Genomic DNA, 26,872 nt, shown 5'->3' on the forward strand with positions numbered 1-26,872 from the left:
ATGTGTATCATCTCATTTTTCTTTAATTGAAAAATTTATGACATCTTTTTAATAATTATACCCTACACCACTTTAGTGGGGAGGATATATTGGGTTTGTGCTGATGTTTGTAACGCACACGTTTTAGGCCTTGACGGCCTAATTTCACGGTGGTCTTTTTCATTCACTGGGTAGACTAGAGACGGTCTACCATGCGCCTCTGAATTCTTCAATGAAGAGCTCAAGTAGCAATTTTTGAACATGGCTGATCCAGTCGATGTACAAGCACTTTGTTGAAAAACGCGAGCTATCTAATCTAATGCAATCCCCATCATCTAATGACCCTCTTTAAGCCAGTGCATCCACAATACTTAGATGGCTCTGTTGTTTTAGCAACAGCACCTAGAGACATTTTTTGGACTCCGAAATACCCAACAAAATGGATCAGGATCCCTCTTTTATGAGCCGATCAATGTATCAAATTTCCAAAGTCAATTGATTCAAATAATTGCCCCGATATATAGTCGCGTAGCATGTATCAATATATCCTGTTGAGATGGCAACAGCACCGAAGAACTTCCCCGAAATGGAATACTAAATCAGTACTAATCTCCAATATATGGAGATTTTCCCGATGTTTCACTAATTTTCGCATCAGTTTCATTCCCATGATCATAAAGATCGATCTACGGGATGACAGGCAACCATTGAATACTAACCTGACAATTCCCCAGCATCTACCGGCGTACCACTACACGACCGTTAAGAAATACCAATCGGTTTTAGGAATTCAGCATATGCTGCTTTGTACATAGACCTGTTCGAGAAGAGAAGAAAGAAGGATATATCTGTCCTTAAACCAACATTCTCTCCCCGCCATTTTGGAAATTAAACCACAGCCACTAAGTGGATCCCAAAGTAACCTCGAAACATTGACCGGTCAGGACTAGGTCCTGTGGGCAACCGGCCACCCTTAGTGCCAGATTATATGGTACTCTGGTTAGACCTCATGACAAACCATACCAAGGCGTAGCCAAGGATACATTTGACATTACCAGTTTATAGTCCCGCCAAACTAGAGATATATGTACATCATTTCATCATGGGAACATGCCCGTGGGGTGGGGGGTTTGTTTGGTTGTAACGCACAATAATATTTGTTCTATCTATCCGTTCATTTTAAAGAAAATTCTATGAAATTTAGTACATGATCTTTTATTGTCCCAGGGACGAAGCCTATTGAAAATTGTTAAGATCGACCCATTATTTCACCTAAGTAGCCCCCATACAACTGAACCCCCGAATATGTCTTGTAAAACTTTTAATCAAATTACAGCTCGCAATTTTGAAGATAATTTAAAGAAATTCGACACATGATCTTCTATGGTACCGTAGATGAATCCAATTGAAAATGGTTAACATCGGTGCATTATTTCACCTAGCCCCTAGCCATTATAAGTTCATAATTGTAACAGCTATAGGGTATTACATGGTCAACCTCGCCCCTGTATAATTTCTTATTTGTTTTAATCATTTAGTTGCAAAAAACAAAATTATATTTTAGTTTTATTTCTCTGAAAAATTGTAAGGTTAAGGTCATTATTAATAATGTCTTCTATATAGGGTCTTTAAATTGTTGTTAATGAACAAAAACCGTTTAAGTTAGTTTTTTTTAATTTTAGTTTTTATTATAGATTTTCCTATTAGTATCTTAATTACAAGGTTTTTGTTTTGTTTTCATATTTTTTTCTGTTTGTCTCCAGTTTATAAGCCTCAGTTTCTATGAAAATTTAAAGTGTTTGTTTTACACTTTTGGTCACAACAATTTATCAAATTACTTACTGTAAGACAAAACATTTTACTTAAATTATGGCTTGAGAATATATAAGATAAAAAAACTGACATAATATTGGGCGTTAAAGTATGATGATACTTTATAAACAATTAGTTATAATTACAAGATCAAAAGGTCGTTTAATGAAAACTAATCATGAATGTCTTTTATAAGCAAAAAACGTTTCCTATATATAAAAATTAATAAAAAAATCGAGAACAATTTTTATAAAATATAACTGGAAGGAAATTCTTATATTGAACAAGTTAAAGTGCTAATTTGGCTGTGCAAAATTTAATCAAATTATTATAGACAGACGGACAGACAGACATAGCTAAATCGACTCAGAACGTGATACAAAGCCGATTGGTAAACTTTGAAGTGGGTGTAGGACCAATATTTTTGGATGTTACAAACATCAGCACAAACGCATAGTAGTGTAGGGTATAAATACATAACGTAATGAAACCAACAGATATCCAAACATATCTTTTTACCAATACACACTGTTGTCTCTGATTTTTGCTCATATATCCCTCATTTATGAACCGATTTTTTATTTTAAATAACGATCTTCTCAAAAAAATGTCTAACAGAATTAGATATCTCGCAGATGTCTGGCCGGGACTAAAAAATTGGTTATAGTCTACTGTCTTGTCTACCTGTCTTTTTCCTTGCATAGATTGAAAAGAGGTCAGACCAGAGCAGCGCATAATCTGGTACTACGGGTGGCCAGTTGCCCACAGGACTATGGTCTGTTTGGTCGGTTGGTTGAGGTTCCTTTGGGGATTCATGTAGTGACTGTGGTTTAAACCCAAATTCGCGGGAAGAGTAAGTGGCGGTTAAAAGACTGATGTAAGGTAAAGTCAATATTGCCGTAACAACAGATACCCCACAGAGGAGTGACAATAGGACTAAACGTTGGAAATGAGTTGGCATTAATTGTATATGGTAACGGGATGAATATGAGGTACGGCGGGCCTACCTCACCTATACCTATAATGAATGTGTCGTATGAATGAGATATGTGCTGGGTTGAATGGTGATTGATGAAAGGTATCATATACATATGATGACATTGAATTTTGCTTCCTTGTCCAGATATGTTCAGAGTATACTCTGTTCATATCAGAATTACCACAGTGTGTCACTGTGTGTAAGAACAATGTCTTCGGCTTATTGATGGATCGTACTTCGGTCCACCGGTTATGTCTCTAGGTGCTGTTGCCGAATCAACAGATGCCATCCAATGGTCAGAGATTATATAGCCGGAGTACTCCAGCAAAGTACTTGTGCATAGACCGGTCAAAGCCAATGTACAAAAATTGCCACCTGGGTTCTTCGTTGAAGAACGAAGGGGCGATGGTAGACCGTTCTCAATTGTACCCAGTCAATGAAAAAGACCACTGTGAGGTGCTCATGTTAAAACTCTCGACAATCATACCCTTCGCACGAAGGTGAAGGGTATAAAATGAACATAAACGTTTGGTAGTGTAAACTAACCTTAACTCAGAAATTCTTTCAAAATAAAATGTAAAATTTTGAAAGTTTTTAACAGAAAACTAATCAAGTGATCAAATAAATTAATTAAAATTAAGTTTTTAAAAGCTTTCAATAAGAATATTATCAAAAATTTTATAAGTTTGCAAAAAAAATGTTAAACAAAAGTTTTCTGAAATTTCACAAAAAAAATTGATGGAAAAGTTTTCTAAAGAAAACATTATCAAAAAGTTTTTTAAAGAAAACTATCAAAAAGTTTTCTAAAGAAAAGTTTCTCAAAAAGTTTTCTAAAGAAAAGTTTCTTTAAAAAGTTTTCTAAAGAAAAGTTTCTCACGAAGTTTATGAAAACTTTAAAACTTTATCAAAACTATCAAGAAGTTTTCCAAAGAAAACGTTATTAAAAGGTTTCTAAAGAAAAAGTGTTTTAAATGAATTATTGAAAAAGCTTTAAAAAAATTCTTAAAAAAACTGATGAAAAAGTTTTCTTAACAAAACGTATACCAAAAGCTTTCTAATGAAAATTTTGTCAAAAAGTTTTCTAAAGAAAAGTTTTTTAAAAAGTTTTCTTAAGAAAATTTTCTCTAAAAGTTTAAAGAAATGTGAAAAAATTTTCTAAAGAAAACTTTATTAAAAGCTTTCTAAAGAAAACTTTTTAAAAAACTGTTCTAAATTAATTATTAAAAGAGCTTTAAGGAAATTTCACAATAAAAGTTGATGAAATAGTTTTTTAAAGAAAACTTTATCAAAAAGTTTTCTAATCAAAACATAATCTAAAAGCTTTCTAATGAAAAGTTTCTCAAAAAGAAAAGTTTCTTAAAAAGTTTTCTAAAGAAAAGTTTTTCACAAAGTTTATGAAAATGTGTCTAAAGAAAACTTTATCATAAAGATTTTCGAAGAAAACTATTAAAAAAGTTTTCTAAAGAAAACGTTATCAGCTTAATAGTTTTCCTAAAATCTTTAATAAATAGTTGTGTAAAGAAAGTTGATCAACTTTCTTTTCTAAGAAGATTTTAAAAAAGCTTTTTTGTATAAACTTAAAAAAACAAAAAGTCATTTAAAAAGTATTCCAAATGATTTTTTTTAAAGATTTCCAATGAAATCTTTAAAAAAAATCCAAAGAAAAATAAAAAGCAATCCTAAAAAACTCAATTTTTGTTTCTTAGAAATAGATTTTTTAATAAAATTATATAAACCTTCCCACTCCTGTCATGGGTTATCTTGCCACAAGTAATTGATGATCTTTTGAATAACAAAATTTAATAAAATAATTAAATAAACGCTGTTTTTTTCTAAACCATAACTGAAGGTTAAATGCGTATCTAAATATTTCAAAATTTTATTTTGAACATCAATAATTACAGTTTAATGAGTTATTAATAGAAAATAGGAAGTAGTTTGTAAAATATAACCACAAAACTGTGGTATATGTATTTTTTTTAAAAAAACATAAAAATTTAGCACTTTTACCTTTATCTATAGACTTTTTTACAAATAAATTTCTCAAAAACTTATCAATCATATTTCTTTTAATTTTATTTTTTTTTTCAAATATCATGATTATTGTATTTTTAAAAATAGTTAATAAAATATTCAAAATATTCCCACGTTAAAACGAAATGAAAAAAGTGCAAAAAACAGCAACAGCAACAACAACAAATAATTTATCAATATTAACATTGAATACCGTACAAAACAAAAACACAAAGACATTTTAAAACTATTTAAAACAACAACAAAAAACTAATGAAATCTATAATAATAGAATGAATGTAACATTATATGGTTGAAAAACAACTAGAAACGTGAATTTTAACAGACTTCTTGTGGGTCATTTACATCGTTATATAACAAGAATTTCCATACCTTTAACATGATCTGATATCAAAAACATCAGAGTGTCTTCTTCAAATGTTGTTTTAGTTGTTTTCGTTTTGTTGTGTTGAATTTAATTCTTTTATTTTTCATTCAAGCATCACTAATAAGTATTAACGAAAATGATGTTTTTTTTTCGTCTCAGTTGTTTTAAGTGTTTTTTTTTTTTCATTTTTGTGGTGAATCATGGTGTTACCAACACCATCAACACCGCCACCACCACCGCCATCAACATCATCATGATCATCTTGCAAGTGAAACAGCAAAAAAAATGAAGTCTATATCCGACAATTATCCATGCGTTTAACATTTGAACTTTTGTTAAAATGTTTTTTTTTTTTTTTGTTATATTAAATGAAAAAAAGCTTGTCTAGAAGTGGCAAGAAACCGAAAATCGATCTAAAATGAACTATATTTTAAACAAGTTTGTTTCTTAAGTCTTTTGTTTAATTCTTTGGAGGTTTGCTGAGAAGACTGAATGAAGACCCAAACATTAATTATAGATGAGAGTTGATGCAGTCAACATATGGAGCAATTTGTTGGTGTCAGATTAACTAAAATGATTTAGGAATTTAATTTTTCAAATTGTTTATTTCATTTTAATGAAATAACTGTAAGTTATTTGTGTAATTTGAATGCTGACGAAAATGTCTATTTAAATGTAAACCTTTTTATGTTGTAATGAATGCTATTGTTATTTTTTGTGACGCAAAAAAATAACTTTTCTGTAAATATGTTTTTGGTAAAGTTTTTGTTAAAAAACATTTTCGTTATGTTTTCTTTGGAAAACTTTAAGATAAAGCTTTCGTTGGAAAACAATTTCAAAAAGTTTTTGAAATTGTTTTAAAAACTTGTTTAACAAGTTTTAAAAAACTTGTTTATAAAGTTTTATTTAGAAAACTTGTTCATAAAGCTTTCTTTAGAAAAGCTTTCTATAAAAAAACTTGTTTATAAAGTTTTATTTAGAAAACTTGTTCATAAAGCTTTCTTTAGAAAAGCTTTCTGTAAAGCTGACTTTAGAAAACATTTCCATAAAGCCGACTTTAGAAAACTTTTCCATAAAACTTACTTTAGAAAACTATTTCATAAAGTTTTTATTTCTTTTGAAAACTAGTTGAAATAAGTTTCTTTATGAGAAGGTTATGAATGAATGTCGCTGTGCTTTACGTGAACACTTGTCATGATTGGGCTATTTCACGATGAGCTTTTGTGAGGACTCACCAACGCCCCATTGTGCTTTTAACACGCAGGTGTCAATTTGAGCATAAGTGTATTTTGCTCAAGATGTGATCGTCTCTGTTGCGTCGGCAACTGTACCTAGACACATAACCGGTAGAGCTAAGTACGAATCCATCAAATAAGGCGAGACTTTGTTTTTAGTCATAGAGGACACACTATGGTATGAACAGAGTTTTCTCTTAACATACCTAAACAAGAAGAGAAAATTCATGTGTAACACCTGTATAAAATACCTTTCTTCCATCACCATTTTACCCTGCAAACTTCTTTTTCATTCGTCACACTCGTAAGAAAACAATATTCGAAGACTTACTCTAATTAAACGGACGGATGAGATGAGTTACGTATACCCCTACTTTCATCCAGTTTTATATATATTTAATACCAACTCATTTCCAAGTCTTAGTTCCACAGTTAATCATCATACTCTTCCCGCGAATTGGGGTTTAACCACAAAGTAACATTAACTAACTAACTAGTCAGGATAAGTCCTGCGAACAACACTCATAGTACCATATTATTTTGTTCACTGTTCGACAATATATCAAATCATTCCAAGGAATGTTCTGGGATTAAATTGACATCAACAGTTTAAAGTCCCGGAGTCGATTAAGTCATGTCTGTCTGTCTGTCTGTTAAAACAAATTTTCTAAAGCCCTCTGATATCTTCAAGATCAAAATAACTGAGATAAGGGCAAAAATGTTAAGACAGGCTCTAACATGTCCTCAATAAAGTACATATGCATAAAAACAACAACGAGATAAATCAGTAATATTTAGGTTATACAGTTTATAGTTGTTTGAAGGTGCTAATGCAGTGCATTTGTTTGTTCAGCTAAACCAATATTTATTACATATTTCTTTTTTCTCAAATACAACTTATATTTATTTGTGCGATACGCGTGCAGATATTAAAGTCGATGTTAAATGTGTTTTGTACTAGAAAACCGAATGATATAATAATAGACCCTTTTGATGAAATTCGGTACAAATAAATGTTACCAATAATTTTTAAAGTATTATCACAATTGGTTCCCTACCCGCCATAAAATCGGACCTTTCGAATTGTGACTCTGAGCTCATAATTGCGTCAAATATACTACTATCAAAAATCGGCACAATTAAGTTTTACATAAATATAAATAACACTACCGATTGTGCTGATATTTGTAAAACTCTAAAAACTCTAATTAGTTCTACATCCAAATCACTGTTTGATTCGATTCGAGCTATGTTCGTCTATGTGTCCTCTAGACACGTCCCAGGTCGCAAAATAATATGATAAAATGTAGCACATATTCTTCACTGAATTCAGTTAAAGATCTCGCACTTATTTGTCGAATAAATTTCTTAATTTAATACCTATACAAAGTAGAACAACATTTCCACTTAAAACAGTTATTAAAAATACTTTTAACTGCATTACCTTAACTGTACATACCAATGATAAAACCGTTTTCCTAAAACAGTACTTTCATTTTCAATAACATATAAATAACTATTATACTGCAAACGTTTTACCAACAAAACACTATACTTATCCTAGACAACAACCGAAATATACACAACCGTTTTACGTTATTAAATGTTAACAATAATGTACACAACTACATTCACACTACTCTCTAACGGTACCTTTTGAGAAGAGTGACATTTAGAAAGAAATAAACATTTCTCTTTATCTTTACGCAACATAAATTAAATACATTTGTTTTTATTTCTTTTCCAAACAAAATGCGGGACAACTTCTCTCTGGGATAAAATACCAAAAACAAACACTACCAAAGATTAAATGCTAAATTGTAGGTATTATAATAATAAGAAACAGGACTACGACAAGGGAATATCAAATCTTCATACAACATACAAATTTAGACAATTGTGTAGGTAACTAAAACTAACTGCTGGTATAAAGTAAATAACACGTACATATGTTTGGGTGTAAAAACATAAATGTATACATACATGCACATGAATGTATACACCATGTGAAAAATTATTAGGAGAAAGCTAATCAGCTTTCAGATAGACTTTAGAAGAGACTATAGTCCAGACTAAAGACTTTTCTATAGTCCAGACTAAAGATTATTCTATAGTCCAGACTAAAGACTCTTCTATAGTCCAGACTATAGACTCTTCTATAGTCCAGACTATAGACTTTTCTATAGTCCAGACTATAGACTTTTCAATAGTCTAGACTATAGACTTTTCTATAGTACAGACTATAGACTTTTCTCTAGTCCAGACTATAGACTAGACTATAGACTAGACTACTCTATAGACTAGACTATAGACTAGACTATAGACTAGACTATAGACTAGACTATAGACTAGACTATAGACTAGACTATAGACTAGACTATAGACTAGACTATAGACTAGACTATAGACTAGACTATAGACTAGACTATAGACTAGACTATAGACTAGACTATAGACCAGACTATAGACTAGACTATAGACTAGACTATAGACTAGATTATAGACTAGACTATAGACTAGACTATAGACTAGACTATAGACTAGACTATAGACTAGACTATAGACTAGACTATAGACTAGACTGTGAACTAGACTATAGACTATACTATAGACTAGACTGTGAACTAGACTATAGACTAGACTATAGTTTCGACAATACTATAGTCTGTAGTCTGAACTTTAGTCTTGTCAAGACCGTAGATTACACTATATTCCACAGTACAAAATTGCCTTAATTGTAATAGTCAAATATGTATTTAAACTACCACCAAAAAGTAACGTCCTTTTTTCGAAAATGCACTATGAATTGATAACACAATTTCAAACGCAATTGTTCCCATGACTACAAATGAATAAATACAAACATTAAAATAAAATAATGTTTTTATCCATAAAAACTATAAACTCCGCATAAAAGTTAAAAATTAATAATAGAAAATGCAATTAAAATATTTAAAAACTTTACTAGATGGACAGGTGGGTGAAAAACTATATAAATTTATATAAATGCATAAAAATTTCTCGTATAATAAACAAATTTTTTGTAGGACCACATTAATCGCATTGCTGGCTTGTCCTGGTCACCAAATCACAAAAAATTAGCTGTCGCTACAGCAGATCGTCATATTTTACTGTTTGATGAGTTGGGCGAAAGACGTGATAAATTCTCAACGAAACCATCAAATCCAGCTAATGGCAAGCAATCGTACGTAATACGTGGTCTAGCATTTAGTCCTGATTCAACAAAATTAGCAGTCGGTCAGAGTGACAACATTGTGTATGTCTATAAATTGGGTGAATCATGGAATGATAAGAAAGTTATTTGTAATAAATTTCCACAAACGACGGCTGTCACAGCTTTGATATGGTTAACGTCTGGTGCGATTATAGCAGGTATGTATGTATGTATGTTTACGGTGTTGGTGGTGGTAGTTTAGTTGTTAAGAAGTGCTCTCTAGTAATATGTATTAAAATATTACAGCACGCATTTGGGTATAGGAAATTACAGCTGACCTTAACTGATATTATGTTGTTGCATACAAATGTTGTTAAAATTGTTTAATATTTACAGGCTGTAATATTTAAATATTTATATATTATTATTATAAAAAGTGTTTACACATCATTAAGAAAAAACTAATTAAATTAATAAGGATTAAACATTTATATGTTAAAGGAATATTTTTCATATACACGCATACATACATACATATGTACATACAAGCATATGTATGTAAGTTTGCGACTACGATTAACCCACATAATTCAGTAGGATGTTAAACTCTATTGAGAATTATATATTTACATATATTTTTACCTTTGGTCCATGAACATACATATATTTAAATTTCACTGTCTCTCCGGTGAATAATTTTAAGGATTTTCATTCGTTTGCTGTAATAAAATGTTTGAAATTACTATAACAGCTATTAACTTTCAAGGAATTTTTTGATAAAAATTGTCCTTAACCTTGAAATTACTTTTCTAACTCTTCTTCAAATATAAACAAACAACAAATTTACACCTAACTACAAACATATGTATTAGAGTGTGCAGAGGAACAGTTTTTTTAGTTTTAACTTATACAGTCAAATATTTGAAATTTTCTTTAGATTACATTAGAATTTATTAGGGACGTTATAATGCAGAAAATTATTGATTTTTTGAGAGCCATTTTTAACATATTTTACTAAGATCAAACTCTATTTCATTTTTTTGGTCCACGGGTCGGCCTAATATGTTTATACATTACCCTTTAGTTTTGAAGGGGCTAGATAGATAGATAGATAGATAGATAGATAGATAGATAGATAGATAGATAGATAGATAGATAGATCGATAGATCGATAGATAGATAGATAAATAGATAGATAAATAGATAGATAGATAGATAGATAGATAGATAGATAGATAGATAGATAGATAGATAGATAGATAGATAGATAGATAGATAGATAGATAGATAGATAGATAGATAGATAGATAGATAGATAGATAGATAGATAGATAGATAGATAGATAGATAGATAGATAGATAGATAGATAGATAGATAGATAGATAGATAGATAGATAGATAGATAGATAGATAGATAGATAGATAGATAGATAGATAGATAGATAGATAGATAGATAGATAGATAGATAGATAGATAGATAGATAGATAGATAGATAGATAGATTGATAGATAGATAGATAGATAGATAGATAGATAGATAGATAGATAGATAGATAGATAGATAGATAGATAGATAGATAGATAGATAGATAGATAGATAGATAGATAGATAGATAGATAGATAGATAGATAGATAGATAGATAGATAGATAGATAGATAGATAGATAGATAGATAGATAGATAGATAGATAGATAGATAGATAGATTGATAGATAGATAGATAGATAGATAGATAGATAGATAGATAGATAGATAGATAGATAGATAGATAGATAGATAGATAGATAGATAATAGATAGATAGATAGATAGATAGATAGATAGATAGATAGATAGATAGATAGATAGATAGATAGATAGATAGATAGATAGATAGATAGATAGATAGATAGATAGATAGATAGATAGATAGATAGATAGATAGATAGATAGATAGATAGATAGATAGATAGATAGATAGATAGATAGATAGATAGATAGATAGATAGATAGATAGATAGATAGATAGATAGATAGATAGATAGATAGATAGATAGATAGATAGATAGATAGATAGATAGATAGATAGATAGATAGATAGATAGATAGATAGATAGATAGATAGATAGATAGATAGATAGATAGATAGAAAGATAGATAGATAGATAGATAGATAGATAGATAGATAGATAGATAGATAGATAGATAGATAGATAGATAGGTAGATAGATAGATAGATAGATAGATAGATAGATAGATAGATAGATAGATATTACTTCAGGTTTAGTCACTAGAACTGCCAGGACATACTTTTGCTTAATACACATACATATATATGTATTTAAAGGTGTTTGCTTTCAGGAGTCTAAAACTTCGTCAGTGTTTTTTGCATCACAAAAAAAATCATAATTTTACCTCTGAGCATTAACTCAAATGTACAGTTGTTCACATTAGAAATGGTCCACTATAACGTTTTTTACTTATTTGTTTTAAAATATTTTAAAATATTTATTATGCCTCAATCAAACATAAAAATATGAAATTACTACAAGTATGAATGTTTACCATGGCCAAAAATAGATTTTCTACAAGAAGTCTCACGGGAGAGTAAGGGAAAAATAGTAAAGGAATTTACATCTTCATCAAAGATATTTATATAGAATTTAATCGTGTTAAAAGTGTTTTGATCTTCAAGTAATTTTCTGAAGTGGAGTTTATATGGGTGCTAAGGTCAAATGAGGCCCGATCATTACAAAAATCAGTAGTGTCATTTAATTTTCTATAAAACTAAGTTTTGCGTATTTTTGTTTAACATAATAGAACACTTAACATAATTATGAGCCGATTTATAGTTGTGTAGGTATAATAATATGTAATTGAAAAAAAAAAAATAAATTGAAAGTTGGTAATATTATCAAAAGAGGAACATTTTCACTGTGAGTGACTGTATGTAGGCTTAATTCTAAAAGTACTTACTTACTTGTATATCTGATAAGGACTAATAACAAAGTGCTTTATAAATAAAAAAAACTATTTGTTACAATTTTTTAACAATTTAAAATTAACTTGATTTTGCTATAAATATAAATAGAAAAATTAAATAATAACAGATCGTTTTCGTAAACATCTCCTTAAAAAATTCTAAATATCTAAACTATTTAAACTTATTTCAATACTTAACATTCAATAAATATAATTTATCAAGGGAATAATTAAGTTTATAATCATTATAATCAAAGACATCATCAACTATATGCATTATTATTAAGACATTAACTTGCACATTTATGTGTGTTTTAACACATTTTCTGTTATTTAATTTTCTATATATTTTCTTAAGACAGACAGACATACATATGCATACATATTTAAACACGTACGTGTATAGGAATTTATTATGTCCAAGTACTTGAAATCCTTTGAGAATCCTTAATGTACTTATGTCTGTCTATAGTTTTCTTAGACAAATGCAATTGAGTAGAAATTTAATTAAAACAAAACACTGGAAAAAAATCCTTTTAATCAAGAAATACAATTTGCTAAAAGTAGCAAACTCTTTAAATTTTTAGTAAAGTGTTTAAATTAGACAAATAATTTTGATATCACTACCAAATTTAAGGTTTACAGTAAGTGCCGGTTCACACAGGGAAACCTTTTTTCAGGAAACTTGTGTGTGTGTGGGAATATTGTAGAAGTTACACTTTGATTACAATTGGAACCACAACTGCTGACGACAATGAGTTTTTATACATTTTGTATCTCAGAGCAAAATATCAGCAATTCGACAATGCTTATGAAAAAACAGACAAGCGGTCTCAGAAATTCTGAGCCGATTGGTATACTTTAAGTTGGGTGTAGGACCAATATATTTCCAAAGAGTTAATGCTTATGATAGTGACAGTGATTTTCATTAATTTTAAACCAGTTTGGCTTTATTTCGTCACGGATGTATTCTATGTAAACGAGCGTGAAGACAATTGTCACTTTTGTGTCTTCTTTGTAAGCGAGAGTGTGGACACGAGAAAATTTTCGGAAGTGGGCCTTATATGGAAAATACGGCATATACCGATACAGATTTACGTTGGTATTATGATTTGTATTCATATTAGATTAACATGTACAAAATATTGTGTTGATATTGAAATATTATCAACACAATATTTTCCGGGAATATATATCTTTGTATGGGGGCTATGGCAAATTGTTTTGATTTTCAACATACTTGATAACTAGTATCAAAAAATAAACAGCAAAAGTTGATACTTTTTCTGAGTCTTAAGCTTTGTCCGTCCGTCTGGCTGAATGTCCATGTAAACCTTGTGCGCAAGGTCAAGATAATTGGATGAAATTTGACACACACTTTTTTTGACCCAAGGACGAAGCCTATTGAAAACGGTTAAAATAAGTTCGCTTATTATTTCGCCCAGCCCCCATATAACCGTACCCCCCGAATAGGTCCTTTCTTAAAAGATCTTTTGTGTCAACAAAAGTCGGCAAAATTTAGTTTTATAGAATTTTAAATGATACTACCGATTTTCATAATAATCGGGACTCATTTGCCCCTAGTCCCCATACAAACTCCCCTTCAGAAAATGACTTGAAGGTCAAAATTCACTTATAAACACTAATAACACTTAAAATCTACATAAATGATTTTAAATTAGACGTAAATTCGTCTAAATATGGGCCTAAGGATAGGCCCATATTTACCCCTACTCCCCTATGAGCCCTTTTGTAGAAAATATCTTTTTTTGTCAACAGCAAGTAAAAACATTCCGGAATAAAGTTAAAAAATAAATTAAATGCTTTATTTAAAAAATACTGCTTGGTGTAGGGTATCATATGGTCGGCCTCGTCGGACTATAATTTCTTACTTGTTTTTATGTTGTAGAGTTGTAATATATTCATATTTTTTCTTAAAAATACCTATTTTTTGACAAGCGTTATTATTAATGGAAGATATATTTTGTGTGGTTTGTCGACTGCGGTTGCAATTGTAATCATCTGTTACCTAGTATATTAAAAAAGAATAAATGACAAGTTATCCGTTTAAGAACACTTTGGAAAGAATAGAGAATCTTATATTCGATAAATATTCCCCTTAAAGAGAATTTTCCTTAATTTATAACTTTAAACACAATTTTCGATAAATTATTTTATTATTTTTCGATAATTTAGTAGAAAATTTTCCATAAATTCTATCTTTTTAGTGGAAATTTTGACAAAAACGTTATTAATAAATCTGTATTCAAATTTCTTCAACAGGTCTTGACGATGGCAAAGTACGAGCCCTCCATTGCAAAAACAATAAGTCGCAAAGTTTATATGGTGCCGATAGCATCTGCATATCCTTGGCGCCCAATACTAAGGGAACTGGATTTCTATCGGGCCACAATGATGGCACCATAATACGTTATTTTCTAGCCGAAGATGGTAATGAATCATCGGGACGTGTAATTCAACATCCAGTGCCGCCCTTTGCTTTAGCCTGGCCACAAGGTGGTTTCTGTGTGGGTGGTTGTGATCAACGTATAGTTTTTTATGACTCAATGGTAAGTGGAGAGAAAACTTTGAGGTAAATTTATATTTAAGTACATGTATACAGAAATTTCAAAATAATGTGTAAATGTAATGTTTAAAGGAAGACATGTAAATGTAGTCGTAAAAAATAAATGAGTCTCTGTTTTTTTTTATAGGGTCGACAAATACGTACCTTTGATTACTCACGTACCGAAGGTGAACGTGAATTTACTGTCGCCGCATGTAGTCCCAATGGACAGGCAGTGGCATTTGGTAGTTTTGATCGTGTGCGGATATTTAGCTGGAGTCCACGTTTATCTGCCTGGAGTGAGAGTGCTACCAAAGATATTAATTTCTTTTATACGGTGACATGTCTACTTTGGAGACGTGATGGTGCTAGGTAAGTGTGTTTTTTTTCCCATGTATGTGTATGTAGAGAAATTGTATATGTATATAGATAAAATTGAAATGAGAGATTTGTTTGCATCTTTAGTATTTGGAGAACTTTATCGCTAAACTTTCTTATTCAGAACATTTTCAATTTCAATATTTTATTTGTTAGAGATTTCGATAAAATTTCTAATTGAAATTCATTTTCGATAAATTTTTTGAGAAAATTTTCGATAAATTTTCTATTTTAATCGTTCTTATCAGACATTTTTTACTCCTTTTACAGATTGGCCATGTCAAGCGTCACCGGAGCTGTTATTGTATTCGAGTCCGTGCTCAAACGTACCATATGGCAGGATAAATTTGAACTAATTTTCGTAGCACCCAGTCAATTGTTGGTGCGATCCATGCAAGAACCCCACGAACAAATGACCATCGAATCTCAATTGGGTTTGGAAATCGATGATGTACGTATAATGGGTAAAGATAACTATTTAGTGGCACGTACCGAAGAATCTCTAATACTCTGTGATCTAACTAGAAATCTTGTTAGTGAGGTGCCTTGGACGGCATCGGGTAGACATGAACGTTTTTATTTTGAAAATCCTACAGTTTGTCTTATATTCAATGTGGGCGAATTGAGTTTGGTGGAATATGGTGAAACGCAAATATTAGGTTCGGTACGCACAGAGTTTGTAAATCCTCATGTCATATCGGTGCGTTTAAATGAGCGTGGTAATACAAGGTGTGACCTATGATGATGAATTTGTTATGAACATGTTTTTATGTTTCAAACTTGTGTCTCCATTTTAGGGATAACAAAAAACTGGCCTTTCTTTTAGATGCCAAAACCATTTGTGTGGTGGATTTAATAAGTCAAATGATTATAGGTCAAGTTAATCATGAGACCAAAATCGATTGGATTGAATTAAGTGAAACTGCTCATAAACTATTGTTTCGTGATAAGAAAATGCGTTTGATTTTAATCGATATATATACGGGTAAAAAACAGACTTTGCTTAATAATATCTCGTTTGTCCAATGGGTGCCGCAAAGTGATGTGGTAGTGGCTCAGAGTAATAATAATTTGGCTATATGGTATAATATTGATCTGCCCGAACATTTGACCCTGATGCCTATAAGAGGTGAAGTTTTGGAAGTGATTAGAGAAGGGGTGAGTTTGAAAATTTTTATTTTAGTAAAATAAAGACAACTTTTTTTAACTTTAAAAGGGACGTACCACTGTCTGCTCGCAAGAGGGACCTACCGAACACACTTATCAGCTAGATGAGGGTCTGGTGGAATTTGGCACCGCTGTTAATGACAGTGATTTTGGTAGAGCCATACATTTTCTTGAGACTTTAGGTGATAAACCTGCAGCAAAGGCTATGTGGCATAATCTGGCCATTATAGCTATGGAGGATGGTAATCTAAGAGTGGCTCAACGTTGCTATGCAGCTCTGGGTAATGTCTCAAAGGCTTTTTATTTAAATGAAATGATTTTGGAAGCTGATAAATATGAAGAAGCTACTCTCTCTCCCGGCATACTATGTCCCGAAGTACGGGCTAAATTGGCTCTGTTATCTTCAGATCTAAGATCGGCTGAACGTATTTATCTCGAGCAGGGTGATATTGAGGCTGCTTTGGAAATGTATAAGAAATTACGCATGTGGGATGAGGCAGTTAGTTTGGCCGAACGCAGAGGTTACATGGGTTTACAGCAATTGAAAGATGAGCAAATGTCGTTTCTACTCTCAACGGGTCAAGAGGAAAAGGCGGGTCAGGTTTTGGAAGAACAGGGAGAAGTGGAAAAGGCTATGACTTTGTTTCTGAAGGCTAATAAACCTGCTCGAGCTGCTAGATTAGCCTTGAAGGTCCCACATCTCATGGATGATCATCCTCTAATGATGAAAGTTACCGAGGGTTTAGTTAATACGGGTAAGTTAGGAATGTTCCAGATCCGATAAAATCCGATAAAATTATTTTTTTTAGAAAAAATATAAAAATTTCCTTCTAGAGATAATTTTCGAGAAAATTATCGATAAATTTTCTATTTTGAGAAAATTTTCGATAAATTTTCTATTTTGAGAAAATTTTCTATTTTGAGAAAATTTTTGATAAATTTTCTATTTTGAGAAAATTTTCGATAAATTTTCTATTTTGAGAAAATTTTTGATAAATTTTCTATTATGAGAAAATTTTTGATAAATTTTCTATTTTGAGAAAATTTTTGATAAATTTTCTATTTTAAGAAAATTTTTGATAAATTTTCTATTTTGAGAAAATTTTTGATAAATTTTCTATTTTGAGAAAATTTTTGATAAATTTTCTATTTTGAGAAAATTTTTGATTAATTTTCTATTTTGAGAAAATTATCGACAAATTTTCTATTTTGAGAAAATTTTCAATAAATTTTCTATTTTAAGAAAATTTTAGATAAATTTTCTATTTTGAGAAAATTTTTGATAAATTTTCTATTTTTAGAAAATTTTTGATAAATTTTCTATTTTGAGAAAATTTTTGATAAATTTTCTATTTTGAGAAAATTTTCGATAAATTTTCTATTTTGAGAAAATTTTCGATAAATTTTCTATTTTGAGAAAATTTTCGATAAATTTTCTATTTTGAGAAAATTTTCGTTCGAATAAATTTTCGATAATTTTTCTATTTAAAGAAACTTTTCAATTTATTTCCGATAAATTTGTTTTTAAAAAACACTCATAATTCCTTTTAATATACTTTTCAGAATTATACGAAATGGCTGGTGACATTGCCTATCGTCTATCACGTCCCGAAGCCGCCTTAACTTTATACCGCAAAGGAGGTGCCTATGCCCGAGCTTTAGATTTAGCACGAAAAATTTCCCCCGATGAGGTTACCTCTCTAGAAGAAGAATGGGGAGATTGGTTAGTGGGACGCAAACAATTGGATGCCTCTATAAATCATTACATCGAAGCAGGAGCAACACAAAAAGCTCTGGATGCTGCTGTGGGAGCAAAACAATGGCGCAAGGCAGTGCAAATTGCTAAAGTCTTAGATGAACCTGAGGAAATACAACGTTATGCTTTAGATTTATCCAAACATTTAGCATTTTCGGGTGACGTAGATGGTGCTGAGGATCTGCTGGTAAGAGCTAATCTCTTTAAGGAAGCCATAGAACTTCTAAATCGTCATGGCAAATGGGAAAGAGCCTATGCGGTGGGTGAAAAGTATTTAAAGTCGGATGAGATGCGTGATTTATTTGTTAATTTGGCGGCTGGTCTAGAGGAGCAGGGTAAATATCGTGATGCTGAAAAAGTTCTGTTGGCGGTTAATGAACCCGACTTGGCCATAGCCATGTATAAGCGTCGTGAACTTTATGATTCCATGATACGTTTGGTGGAACGTTATCACAAAGATTTGCTGGAGAATACTCATCAGCATTTGGGCCGTACTTTAGAATCGAAGGGTAAATTTAAAAACGCCGAGGTGCATTATTTGGCTGCCGGTGATTGGAAGTCGGTGGTGCATATGTATTGTACGGCAGGACGTTGGGAAGATGGTTATCGTGTGGCCAAACAAAAAGGCACAGATGGTGCTAGCAATCAGGTGGCTTATATGTGGGCCAAATCCATGCCGGTGGAAAGTGCTGTGAGACTTTTAACAAAATTGTCTCTACTAGATACAGCCGTGGGTTTTGCCTGTGATTCTGGCCAGTTTGACTTTGCCATGGATTTGTGTCGTTTTGCTGGCAAATCTACCGATGAAGTACACCTCAAAATTGCCATGTCTCTAGAGGATGAGGGTAAATTCGAGCAAGCCGAAGCGGAGTTTATCAAAGCCAATAAACCGCGTGAGGCTATACTAATGTATACACATGCTGGTGATTGGAAGGCTGCCCTAAATGTAGCCGAAACTCATCTGCCCGATGCTGTTACTGAAATTCTCATAAGTCAGGCTAATGCTGCTTTAGAAACTCGTAATTTTGCCGATTATGAATCGTTGCTATTGAGAGCCCAAAGACCCGATTTAATTATAGAATACTATAAGAATGAAGGCATGTTTGATGAAGCCATACGTGTGGCCGAAGATCATTTACCCTCAACGCTAAATGATCTAAGACGTTTGCAGGCTCAGGAGCAAAGGAGTAGTGCTGGTGGTCAGGCAAATGATTCTAGAACCTATCTCCAAAAGGCAGCAGAATTTGCTAGAAAAGAAGACTTTCGCAAGGCAGCCGAATGTCTTATGCAAATTGATGCATCAAATGCTGAAGATGCAACAACTATTGAGCGAGCACTCTTAAGGGCTGCAGAAATTTGCAATCAATTTTTAGAGGGCCCAGATGCCATGGATGTTGCCCATCAATTGGCTCCGCGTTTACTGCAAATCAAACAAATCGGTCCTGCTGCACAACTATTTTTGGCAGCCGATATGCCCAAAGAAGCTGTAGATGTTTTCATTACGGCCGAACAGTGGTCTAAGGCTAGACGTTTAGCCAAAGAACTTGATCCCGAACTAATGGCTTATGTAGAGTTACAGCAGAAAACCAGGCTCAAGAGTGAAGGCAATGTCGAGCAATTGGCCGATATAGGTAAGTCAGAATGGTTTTACATTGGATTAGTTTACTTATTATGGCAATTTGTAGATATTGTTAGTGCCTTAGATATGCTGGCTGAACAAGGCCAGTGGCAGCGTTGTTTGGATAAGGCCAAACAAATAAGTTCTCCAGTTTTACAAAAATATGTTGCTCTATATGCTGCACAATTGATACGTGATGGTGATTGCATTTCCGCTCTGGAATTGTACATCAATTATGGAGCTCCTCCTATTGAGGCGAATTTTAATATTTATACTCGCATCGCTTTGGATTTCTTTACTTTGCGAGAGGAACAAATGATGGATGGTTTATGGAGGAAACTGAGAGATTTTATTTATAAATTATTACAGGTAAGAGATGATCGCATAATTACTCTCTAGAAAACCTGAAGAGCATTAAGCAGTAACATGAAATTTCAATCATCTCCCTCCTTCTTTTTAGACACTTAAATCCTCGGAGTTTTCACAAGCACCCATAACCGATAATATGGAACTATATCTATTAATTGCCCACTACTACTGCACCAGAAGTGCTTGTCGTCAAGTACAGTCACTACAGCCAATAGCTGTTAGAATATCTATAGCACTTTTACGGTATACCGATATCATACCAGTGGATAAAGGATTTTACGAAGCTGGCATTGATCTACGTAATGCGGGACGTGAAGCAGAAGCTTTTGTTATGCTCAACCACTATTTGGATGTATGTGAAGCCATTGAAGAGGGTTCTGGTAATTTAGTTGATCATAGTGATTTAACTTCAACCGATTTTCCCAGTTCGGTACCTCTGCCCGAGGAAATACACTTGAAAAATGATCCTGACCTACACGAAGAAGTAAGGGAATGGGTGTTAGCTGTTAGTATGGATCAACAAGTGGATCAGGTGCGAAATTCTTTACTCTAGATTCAATCAAGTTTTAACATGAAATTTTTCAGGTTTTACCCACTGATGAGCGTGGCTTATATGAATCCAGTTTAGGTTTAAATGATGTGGCCTGCATTTTAAGTGGCTATCCTGTTAAGGGCCGCCAGCCTGTTACATTTCAATCTTCAATACGTCAAGCTAATCGTGATGTTTGGAGTAAATTTTCGGTAGCAGTTAAATTATCGCCTAGCAGTGAAGTCGGTGATATTATACAATTTACCGAAAAGTGGAATGGTTTGGCTAATTTTGTAATGCATTAAAATATTGCAATGATTTAAAAAAAGTATAAATCGAAAGAAAATATTAATAAAATGTTAAAGTTATTATACGAAGAATAAAGATATATATAAAAAATAGATCGGTTGAATAGAGTACACTCTAACTTTATTTCAACATTCAAAAGTTTTAAACATAATCGGAATGTTTGAACATTTTTTTGTCTTGTTTCGAGAAAAACTTGCTGTTAGTCCGGTTTATAGTATAGTCAGTATATAGTTTTGTCTATTAGCTAGTCTACAGATTTGTCAATAATCTGAATTACAGCTTAGTCTAAAGTTTTGACTGTAGTCTAGTCTGTAGACTTGACTATAGTCTAGTCGTGGTTAAAGTCTAATCTATAAGATTGACAAAATTTAGACTATAATTTTAACTGTTGTCTAATCATGACTACAGTCTAAGCTATAGTCTTGGCTTAGTTAGTCTTGATTATAGTTTACTCTATGGTCCAGATTCGAGATAATAGTTAAAAAAGACTTATTCTATAGAATTGACTATAGTTAAGTCTACAGTCTTAGCTGTAGTTTAGTCTATAGTCTTGACTGTAGATTAGTCTATAGTCTTGATTACGGCCTAGTATTGACTATAGACTATTCTAGTCTATTGTTTTGATCAATAACCGTGACCATAATGTAATCTACAATCTTGATTGTAGTCTAGTCAGTAATCTTTACTATAGTCTAGCCTACACTATTGACTATAGTTCAGTCTTGACTTGAGTTTACTAGTCTAGTCTATAGTATTGACTATAACCTAGTATTTAGTCTAGTCTATTGTCTTAAATATATTCGAGTTACGCCTTGGTTAAAGTCTAGTGTTTTGACTACGGTTTAGTCTTGACTTTAGTTTCTTCTACAGTAGTTTAATAGTATATTGTCTTGACTAAAATTTAAAGATTTAGCTAAAGTCTTGGTTCTAGTCTTAACTATAGTTTTAGTTACATCTAGCGTGTAATTTTGGCTAAAGTACAGACTTAGTCTATACTCTTAACTATAGTTTAGTCTATAGTCATGACTGTAGTTAGGTCGATATTCTTGACTGTAGTTTAGTATATACTTAGTCTTGAATACTACAGCTTAATCTATAGTCTGTAGTCATGTCTATAGTTTACTTGACTATGTCTAAAGATTTAGCTAAAGTCAGGGCTCTAGTCTTAACTGTAGTTTTGTTTACTAGTGTAGTTTGGCTATAGTTCAGACTTAGTCTATAGTCTTGACTATAGTTTAGTCTAGTCTTGACTGTAGTTAGGTCGATTGTCTTGAGTTTAGTTCATTCAAAAGTCTTGACAGCAGTTTAGTCGATAGTCTTGACAGCAGTTAAGTCGATAGTCTTAACTGTAGTTTAGTCTATAGTCTTGAATACGGCCTAGTTTTGACTATAGCTTAATCTATAGTCTGTAGTCATGATTATGGTTTACTCTATGGTCTAGACTCTAGATAATAGTTTACTATAAAGACTTGACTGAGGTCTAAAGATTTAGCTAAAGTATTATCTCTAGTCTTAATTGTAGATTTGTTTACATCTAGCATGTAGTTTTGACTATAACGCAGATTTAGTCTATAGTCTTGACTGTAGTTAGGTCGACAGCATTGAGTGTAGTTTAGTCTATAGTCTTGAATATGGCCTAGACTTTACTAAAGTCTAGCATTTTGTTTTGACAATACTTTATTCTTTAGTCTTGTCTTGAGTACAGTCTAGTCACTTGTTTTGACTATGTCTAGTCGATAATCGTGACCATAATGTAATCTACAGTCTTGACTATAGTCTAGTCAATATTCTTTACAATGGTCTAACCTACACTATTGACTATAGTTCAGTCTATATTTGACTTCAGTCTTGAATGTTGTCTAGTCTACAGTATTGAATATTATCTAGTCTTTATCTTAAATATTGTCTTAAATATAGTCTAGCCTCGTGTTGGTTAAAGTCTAGTGTTTTGACTACGGTCTAGTTTTGACAACAGTATATACTTAGTCTTGACTTTATTCAATAATCTATACAATATCCTATTGTCTAGCTTAGAGTCTTGGTGTTGTTTACTCTTTAGTCTTGTCTTGTTTACGGTCTAGTCTTGTCAAATCTCTAGACTTGTCTATGGTCTTGACTACAATCTAAACTAAGGTTTATTGTAATGACTGCAGTCTAGGGTACAGTCTTGACTATAAAGTATTTTATAGAATAGACTATAGTCTTGACTACTTTTTTATATTCTAGACTATATTCTAGACTATAGTTTTAAGTAGTCTTGACTATTGCCTAGACTATTTTATATTCTAGTCTATATTCTTGACTATAGTCTTGTCTATCGTTTCGAGTAGTCTTAACTATAGTCCAGTTTATAATTTTGGCTATAGTCTGGTCTATATTAACTGTTGTCTGGACTATTTCATAGTCAAAGAAATAGTTGTAACTATAGTATAGTCTTAATTATTGGTCAGTCTTTATACAAATCCGTATTCTTGACTATAGTCTAGTAATGTCTAGTTTAATCTATAGTTTAACCCATAATCGTAAACTTTTCTTTAAATTCTACTTGAATTCTTAAAAAATCTAATTAATTTGTTTTTGTTAAGTTTTTTGCAATTTTTATTTTATGGTATTAAAATTCAAAAAACACGTTATTTATAATTTGAAATCGTTATTTTTAAAATAAACCTTTGAAAACATCTGAAAATTGTTTAAACTTAAATTCAGTAATTTTTCTAAAATTTTGCAAAAAAAAAATCACTATTTTATGTTTTAACATTTTAAAATAAAACCAATAACCTTAAACATATTAAATGTAATATTTTTTTTATTAAATATAAAAGTAAACACAACTACAAATATTTGTTTTAAAGGGTGGTATATTAGAGAAGTATACAAAAACGTTTATGCGCCCTTTTGCTGAAGGCTAATTTTGTGATAAAATAAATTGACAATTAATTGTGATGATCTTTTAAACATTTTGTTTTTTTTTTTTTTTCATTTATTTCCAGTTACATAAAACAGTCTAAGTGATTCGTTATAATTATTGGAAAATCAATTACTAATATAAATCTAAATAAAATACAAAAAATTACATTATATTAATTTTTTGTAAATAATTTTGTTAACAAATTTAGCGTGAACGAAAAAGTGTTTAAAACATAATTGTGATAAATGTGTAGAACTGTTTAGACATTAAAAATTCATATATAATTGTATATAATTATTGTTTATTATAATTAAACGAACTGTTTAGTTTGTCCAAAAACAAAAAAAAAATAACTTAAATGTAATTAATTATTAATTGTATGATAGTTTTGTATATATCATTCCATTTTTCTTTGTATCATTAAAATGTGTGTTTAGTTTTTTTTTTTTGCAACAATTCATAGAATTCGTAAAAAATGTTATAGATTTTTTATTTAAAGATAATTTGTTATTGTATATTCAATGTATATTGAATAAATCACCAGCCGATGGTAAGGGGGCTAAGCCACCTGTAACATCGGGTAATTGTGTTAAATCAGGTAAATTAGAAAGATGATCACGTATTTCCTTTTGTACGGCCAATACTTTTTGGAGTTTCTTTTTGTATTCCTATAGGAAAAGAACATTTATATTGTGAATATTAAACCAAATTTAAATACTGAAGTTTTTAAGCATTACCTCCAAACGCTTTTCAGCCTGGGCCAATAATTCCTTTTGTTCAGCCTGAAAATCTCTCAACATTGATGTCAATTTAGTACGTTCTTCCATTTCAGCAGATAAACGTGAATTGTAGTCATTTAAAAGTTCAACAGCTTCATTGACCTGGAATAGAAGATAGATGTTTAACAATTTATAAAAAATCCAAAACCTTAAGGCATTAATACATCAAAATTCACTATAGTCTCGAGCATAAACTAGAATACAGTCTGAACAACAAACTATTAACTAGGTTATAGACTTAACTATAAACTTAGCCAGACTTCAGACTATATAATAGTCCAGACTATAAACTCGACTTTAGTACAAACAATAGTTTCAGTATAGAATACAGTCTAATCTGTAATCTAGTTTATAGTCAAGCCTATATTCTCTCATGACCTAGGCTATATTCTAGTCGATAGTATAGTCTATAATCTAGTCTATAGTCTAATCTATGGTCCAGTATATACTCTAGTTTTACATTTCCAACTCACCTGTGTGGCCAAATTTTTCGCAGCATCCTTATCTTCCAACTTAGCCAAACAGCTGATTTCCGAAATTTCTGGTGGTAGATTTGCAATACGTTCCCGTACGACAGCATCACTTGATGCAGAATTTTCTATACTTATTAAAGCTTTAATTAACTCTTCCGGCTCTGGAGGTTCTCCCAATGGCAAGTAAGGACTTTGATCACCATCGCCACCATTCAATTCGGCAACAACTGACGCTGAGTTTGTTTCTTCCGTAGGAGAAACGCGTGATTTTTTCGATTTTGACTTATGCTCCTCATGTTTACGTTTCGATTCACGTTTTTCCTCGATGGCTTCTTTGGTAGCTGAGGTGGTTGCCGTAACTGCTGTTAACTTGCCATGCTCTTTATTTAGGCGATTACGATAATCGGCTATAGTTTTGGGTTCATAAACACCACGTTCTTCCCATATATTTAGTATACGTCCCAAACTACCGAAAAGTTTTTCCGACTTACAGGTTTCGCCTATGTGAGAGAATGCCTTTGGCAAACCATTTGCAAATTCCTTGCCATATTCGGGTCCTTTCTTCTTACTATTCTGTATAACATCATTAGCCAAATACATAAAGGTTAACTTTTTGGCTTCTGGTACTGAGACAGTAGAAAAAAAACAACAATAATAAAAGAAATAAAAAATCAATATCTTTTAACAATTTTCCTTACTAACCATTTTGCAATTCCCTTAACCAGGTTTTTACAATGCTGGCATGATGTTTACGATGATGTATCAACCACAAAGATAAAGTTTGTATACTCTGTTGACTAGAATTTAATTCAGCCAACTTTTTCAAAAACGCCACTTCAGTAAAAGCCGACATTGTTTTTTTGCTCTTATTTTATATTTGATTTAAAAAAACTTTTGGCCTTGAAAAAGGCTGTTGGTTTATGTTTTAGAAAATTATGTATTTTGTTAAGAATTTATTAAACTTTTTAAAATATTTTCTATTTTTTCACACTTTTAATGTTTTTCTGGAAAAAAAAAACTTTTGTATTTCCATCATTTGGTTGTCATATAAACAGCTGCTTATCAATCTCTTACAAATTTAATTGGCTTCTATTACAATTTATACTAAAAACAGAGTTGTTTAAATGAACAACTGTTTAACAGGGTAGTATTTTAAAGCATTAACCTATTGAATGTTTAGCAATTCATTTATAATTATATTTATTATTTATAATATGTGAATATTCTTTAAAACAATATATAAAATAATGTTAAATTGTTCAATAGAAATGTTAAGACTTAGTCTATAGTCTGAACACATATACATATAGACAATAGACTAAACTATACTTTAGAATGGATTAGATTATAGACTAGAGTATAGATTATACTAGACTATAGACTAGACCATAGACTAGACTATAGACTAGACTATAGACTAGACTATAGACTAGACTATAGACTAAACTATAGACTAGACTATAGACTAGACTATAG

At 31.4% G+C, this 26,872-nt stretch overlaps 2 protein-coding genes across 2 annotated transcripts; one reads left to right on the top strand and one right to left on the bottom strand.

Annotated features, from left to right (window-relative positions):
• Nucleotides 1–240: 240 nt before the first annotated feature.
• On the top strand, nt 241–21,321 carry LOC111676895 (intraflagellar transport protein 172 homolog). The gene is made up of 11 exons (XM_046952554.1): nt 241–258; nt 9,454–9,799; nt 14,828–15,114; nt 15,259–15,482; nt 15,759–16,217; nt 16,286–16,646; nt 16,705–17,410; nt 18,219–20,042; nt 20,097–20,398; nt 20,490–20,930; nt 20,984–21,321. Exons 1-11 carry the CDS (start codon nt 241–243, stop codon nt 21,230–21,232), a joined length of 5,217 nt encoding a protein of 1,738 aa, XP_046808510.1. The 3' UTR covers nt 21,233–21,321.
• Nucleotides 21,322–24,020: 2,699 nt separating this feature from the next.
• On the bottom strand, nt 24,021–26,430 carry LOC111676891 (regulation of nuclear pre-mRNA domain-containing protein 1B). The gene is made up of 4 exons (XM_023437897.2): nt 26,099–26,430; nt 25,397–26,022; nt 24,882–25,025; nt 24,021–24,812 (listed from the first exon to the last, which is right to left on the bottom strand). The coding sequence occupies exons 1-4, from the start codon at nt 26,247–26,249 to the stop codon at nt 24,663–24,665; spliced, it is 1,071 nt and encodes a 356-aa protein (XP_023293665.2). The 5' UTR covers nt 26,250–26,430; the 3' UTR covers nt 24,021–24,662.
• Nucleotides 26,431–26,872: the final 442 nt, after the last annotated feature.

Source organism: Lucilia cuprina, chromosome 5, assembly GCF_022045245.1.
Source record: "Lucilia cuprina isolate Lc7/37 chromosome 5, ASM2204524v1, whole genome shotgun sequence".
Lineage (NCBI taxonomy): Eukaryota > Metazoa > Arthropoda > Insecta > Diptera > Calliphoridae > Lucilia > Lucilia cuprina.

What these genes read in the sequence shown, in the direction of transcription:
- LOC111676895 (XM_046952554.1), top strand. An exon ending in TGGAGACGTGATGGTGCTAG is followed by an intron (nt 15,483 to 15,758) that starts GTAAGTGTGTTT and finishes CTCCTTTTACAG; the next exon opens with ATTGGCCATGTCAAGCGTCA. An exon ending in TTATTTATAAATTATTACAG is followed by an intron (nt 20,399 to 20,489) that starts GTAAGAGATGAT and finishes CCTTCTTTTTAG; the next exon opens with ACACTTAAATCCTCGGAGTT.
- LOC111676891 (XM_023437897.2), bottom strand. Translation starts at nt 26,249, where the DNA reads ATGTCGGCTTTTACTGAAGTGGCGTTTTTGAAAAAGTTGGCTGAATTA. An exon ending in GTTAAGGGAATTGCAAAATG is followed by an intron (nt 26,023 to 26,098) that starts GTTAGTAAGGAA and finishes CTACTGTCTCAG; the next exon opens with TACCAGAAGCCAAAAAGTTA. An exon ending in CGAAAAATTTGGCCACACAG is followed by an intron (nt 25,026 to 25,396) that starts GTGAGTTGGAAA and finishes CTTCTATTCCAG; the next exon opens with GTCAATGAAGCTGTTGAACT.